The 4,608-nt window shown below is 48.7% G+C and overlaps 1 protein-coding gene across 1 annotated transcript in view; it reads left to right on the top strand.

Annotated features, from left to right (window-relative positions):
- Positions 1-3,754, top strand: part of paip1 (poly(A) binding protein interacting protein 1) — a 55,627-nt gene extending 51,873 nt beyond the window's left edge. The window contains exons 7-11 of the mRNA XM_060907676.1: positions 856-962; positions 1,142-1,259; positions 2,024-2,078; positions 2,156-2,234; positions 3,080-3,754. Coding sequence (XP_060763659.1) covers positions 856-962; positions 1,142-1,259; positions 2,024-2,078; positions 2,156-2,234; positions 3,080-3,167 — 447 coding nt within the window. The 3' untranslated portion in view covers positions 3,168-3,754. The remainder of the gene's footprint in view (positions 1-855; positions 963-1,141; positions 1,260-2,023; positions 2,079-2,155; positions 2,235-3,079) is intronic.
- Positions 3,755-4,608: the final 854 nt, after the last annotated feature.

The following is a 4,608-nucleotide window of genomic DNA, read 5'->3' as shown; positions in this document are numbered from 1 at the left end:
CCATGCTTCAGTGGGAATGGTGTTGAGCTTTGTGCCAGTCCAGAACGTTTGAACAAATGAACTTTGAACCCATCAGAGCTGCGGGTGTTTACTGAGTCCCCAACAAACTCCAAACAGAGTTAGATTTGATTAACCAGTCTTCCACCAAGTCCAGCTGTGTGGTGTGTCCAGCTGTGTGGTGTGTCCAGCTGTGGTTCTCTAGTCAACAGCTTCACCCACCTGGGCTGTGGATCTCTCCAGCTCCTTCAGAGCTGCCTTTGGTCTCCTGTGGCCTGTTCACACCTCGCATGAACACGTGTCCTGGGTGATCGGCGCGTGATCAGACAGCACTGAGTAAAGTGTGAACCACCAAACCGTGTGCAGATGTGGTCTGGGAGAATGGGTCTCTGTGTCCTGGAGAGCAGCAAACACCGACTGCATCATCAGCCTCGCTGGAAATCCACAGTCACCGTGAGTGGAGCAGTCGAGCTGCGTGCTGCTCACTAACTAACTAACTAGCTAACGGTAAAGCCGACGCTGTAACGGCAGAAAACGAAAGCAGCTTCATAGCTTCCTCTCATCTCTCGTTCACTTATGCTCCATCAGCAGCCAACAAGATCAAACGGTTTAAACAGGTACAGGAGAACGTCATGGGACGTCTGTGCTGAGCGTGTGCAGTAGAAGCTGAGTGGAGCGCTCGCTGTCTCCGCGCCTCTAACACGCCGCTCTGGAGTTTATTCACTAACACACACAGAGAGAGAGAGAGAGGAGGTACACAACCACTGTACTGCTGACAAACACACCCAGCTGTAACTGATGTCACACAGATGGTGTGTGTGTGTGTGTGTGTGTGTGTGTGTGTGTGTGTGTGTGTAGCTCACAGGTTCAGTTTTGGAGGACGCATGGAAGCAGAGTGGAAAGTCCCACATGGACGAGCTGATCCAGAAAATTGAAGGCATCTTACTGGACGCTCAGTGCAGCCGGTGTGTGCGTCTGTGTGCACGCGTGTGTGTGCGCGCGCGTGTGTGTGTGCGCGCGTGTGTGTGTGCACGCGCACTCACTACATTAAATCAACAAGAACACTTGGAAATGTAATTGTCATTTATAGTACTTAATGTTTTATAAGGTGTGTGTGTGTGTGTGTGTGTGTGTGTGTGTGTAGTGATGTAAGACAGATGTTGTTGAAGCTGGTGGAGTTGAGATCCAGTAACTGGGGAAGAGTTCAAGTAGCCGCAGCATACAGTGAGGCCACGCCCGACAACGACCCCAACTACTACATGGTAACCACAACTCAGACGATCCGCACTTTATTTCATCAAACAGTGAGAACCGAAACGCCCCGTTTACACCTGCACCGGCTCAGCTGGGATCGGGGGAGGGGGGCGTTTCTTTGCTATTTATACTGCAGCTCCGAGGCTGATGTACAGTCGGGTCCGACGGCAGAAAGACGCGTGCTGCGATCGGTCGGGCGGCGACTGACTGCAGGTGGATGCAGGCGTTTTGTGTCAAATCCTTTGTTGTGATCAGACGTATTGCAGGACGCCGAGTTTTTAAGCCGAATCACCCAGACGGAAGCAGACGCAGGTTGACGCAGCGTGCAGAAAACCTTTTTAAAAACCTGAGGTCATAAGACTGCTCGCAGGTCGTTGTAAACTATTTGCAGGTGCAGTCTGCGTCTACCTGCGGTTCGTCGCAGCCATCTGTAAAGACTCTCTGTCTTCTGCGTCAGCCTGCTTCACCCTGCGACTGGTCGCTTGAGCGTTGCATGACCGCCTGCCTCTACATGCGTCAACCTGCTGTTTGCACCAACTGGAAGCGAATCACAGCTGAAACGTGAGCAGACTGTGATCCACTCGCACCGAGCTGCTGCTACTAAAGACCCTCTGTAACGCTCTGCTCTTATCTGCAGCGTCCTGCATCAGCGCAAGACCAGTCTGCCGTCTACCTGCGATTTTATCATCACGGGTAGACGCAAGTAGTTGGAAACTAGTTGCAGCCTGCCGTCTGACCTGGGCGCGTGTGTGTGTGTGTTTTTTTTTCTCAGAATGAACCCACTTTCTACACCGCAGACGGAACTCCGTTCACAGCTGCTGACCCAGGTGTGTGTAGTAGAGTGTGTATCTGTACCTGTGTGTGTGTGTGTGGTTTGTTCACACTCCAGCTGTGTGTGTTACAGATTACTCTGAGAAATACCAGGAGATTTTAGAGCGAGAGGATTACTTCCCAGAGTTCTATGAGGAGAATGGGAATGAAGTGTGAGTCTCACACACACACACACACACACACCAGAGACTGGGAAACTGCATCTAAATATATCTCTGAGGTTGTTACCATGGTTACATATGAGACACAGTGCCATCATGGGTATGAAACTGACTCTGTTTACACACACACACACACACACACACACACACACACACACAGAGTGCGCGTTGTGTTGTTTGGATGTGAACCTGAAGTAGCCCAGTCTGATCTGTGCGGTAATAAACTAGTGTTAGTATTCGCTCAGTAAACACTCAGTGTGTGAACAGTAGTGCGGACGCGGTCTGTAGTGTGAACGCACTCGTTCATTAATCGTCCAGCAGGGGTCGCTGTCATCATGCGAGTCTGTGTGGTTTCACATTACTCACCGTTCACTTCAGTCCTTGTGTACGACTCCGTCACGGCTAACTCGTAGCCACTTCCTGCTGCCTGCTGTAAGTGCACTACGCGTGGTATGAAATAACACACACACCCTGCGTAGTGCATTAACGTAACGTAACGTTCTGTAGGTGCAACAGACGACTTCATGGACCTTAAACACTGCGTAGTGCAGAATATCAGCAGTGAGGCGATCCGTCTGTGCTCCCTTTAGGAGTGCACTACATAGGGCTCAGGGCTTTATTTTATATCCTAAATATTCTTACACAAATGGAGCCTTTAGACCAAACCTGTGGAGTGCACTAATGATCCGTTAGTGAAGATCTAATGTATACACTAATTACACCCTCTGTAGTGCACATGCCCAGTAAGACCTGAGCATTAGGGAGGGAAGTGCACTACTGAGGGCTGCTGTGCTGTGCTCTATGTACACTAAAACAGTGTGTGTGTGTGTGTTCAGGCCCTATGGTGAGGAGGACGAGATGGAGCCGGAGATTGAGGAGGCCTTTGAGAAGTTCTGCCTGGAAACGGAGAGACAAAAACCCTAAAAACTTTAAAGTGCTGAAGCGTCTGCTCTCGCCGTCACCACGAGCTCCACACGTCCCCTTCCTTCTGTTTTAGATCATTGCACGTAAAGAGCGGCCCGGCTGTAGAGATTTCACCCTGGCTGGAGCTCCTGTCGGCTGGTGGGCGAGCGCTGACCGCCGTGTGTGTGTGTGGAAGAGAAGCGAGCGGTTTGCAGTGAGGTTTTATTTCTTCAGTGAGCGATGTTTAGAGAGTAATAAGAGGAGAAATGGAGGAGAGAGAGTTTGGCTTTTAGGATGCAGGTTTGATGATTTTCAGTGTTTTATTGTTTTTCTCTCTTTTTTTTCTGTCCGGTTCGTTTGGAACCTTTTTAAAGAGTTTTACAGATTTCACTTCACTTCTCTGAGGGAACTTTAGATTCCTGAGTCCTGGGATACGATCTCAGTGAAGGACGGATTCAGGAGGTGTGATGTTCAGCACTATACACACACACACACACACACACACACACACACACACACACACACACACAGATGAATGTTTATTTTGTTAGAGTATTGTAAATATCACTTATCGCATCGTTGGCCTGCAATAAATCTTTATAACAGCTCTGATTAGTCACGACTCCTTTATCCTCTCGCTACCAAAACTAAATATATCAGACTTTTAATTAGCTGCCATTTTAGCTGTTTGGTAACCTGCTGCACATCCTCAGCCACGGCCCCGGGCCCAACCCGCTGCGCATCCTCAGCCACGGCCCCGGGCCCAACCCGCTGCGCGTCCTCAGCCACGGCCCCGGGCCCAACCCGCTGCGCGTCCTCAGCCACGGCCCCGGGCCCAACCCGCTGCACATCTCACAGTCTTTGGTTGGTTTTCAGCCCAAAAGACACAACTGAGTGTCGTTCGAGGCCAATATTATAAAGATATACGTGAACACAACCCGATTAATTCATTCATTAATGATCCCTTTAATAAGTCACATGAAAGAATAAAACGAGTTTCTGTCAGTGTAGTAAATGAGCTCTGGTCAGATTGTCCTTCAGGCCGCGCCCATGTTTTCTTTACAGCTTTCCGTAACATTGAATTAACACACACACACACACACACTGACTTTATTTTATTAATTCAACACTAAAACAGTGAATTAAAAGAAAAAGAATCCAATTTCATGATCTTGTGGCTTCATTAAGTTGTGTATATGAGCAGGATATATTAAATAAATCAGAAATAAAATTCATCAACCTTGGGGTCGTGACCTACACACAGGTGGTGTTAATGATCTGAATATGGAGCTCAGAAACTCCACTGAAGCAGCTGCTCAAGCCGCCGACTCTGAACACCAGGAACGTTCCTCAGGAACGCTGACATCACTCTTAGACTTGGATTAAACTTTAAGAGCAGATTTTAATAAATAAATAAAATCAACCAGCAGAGCAGTAAAGCATTCACAAAGTCAACTCCAAA

The sequence above is a fragment of the Neoarius graeffei genome, chromosome 24 (genome assembly GCF_027579695.1).
Source record: "Neoarius graeffei isolate fNeoGra1 chromosome 24, fNeoGra1.pri, whole genome shotgun sequence".
Taxonomy (NCBI): domain Eukaryota; kingdom Metazoa; phylum Chordata; class Actinopteri; order Siluriformes; family Ariidae; genus Neoarius; species Neoarius graeffei.
Note: the sequence above shows the minus strand (reverse complement) of the source record. Positions and strands in the feature narration are given on the sequence as shown.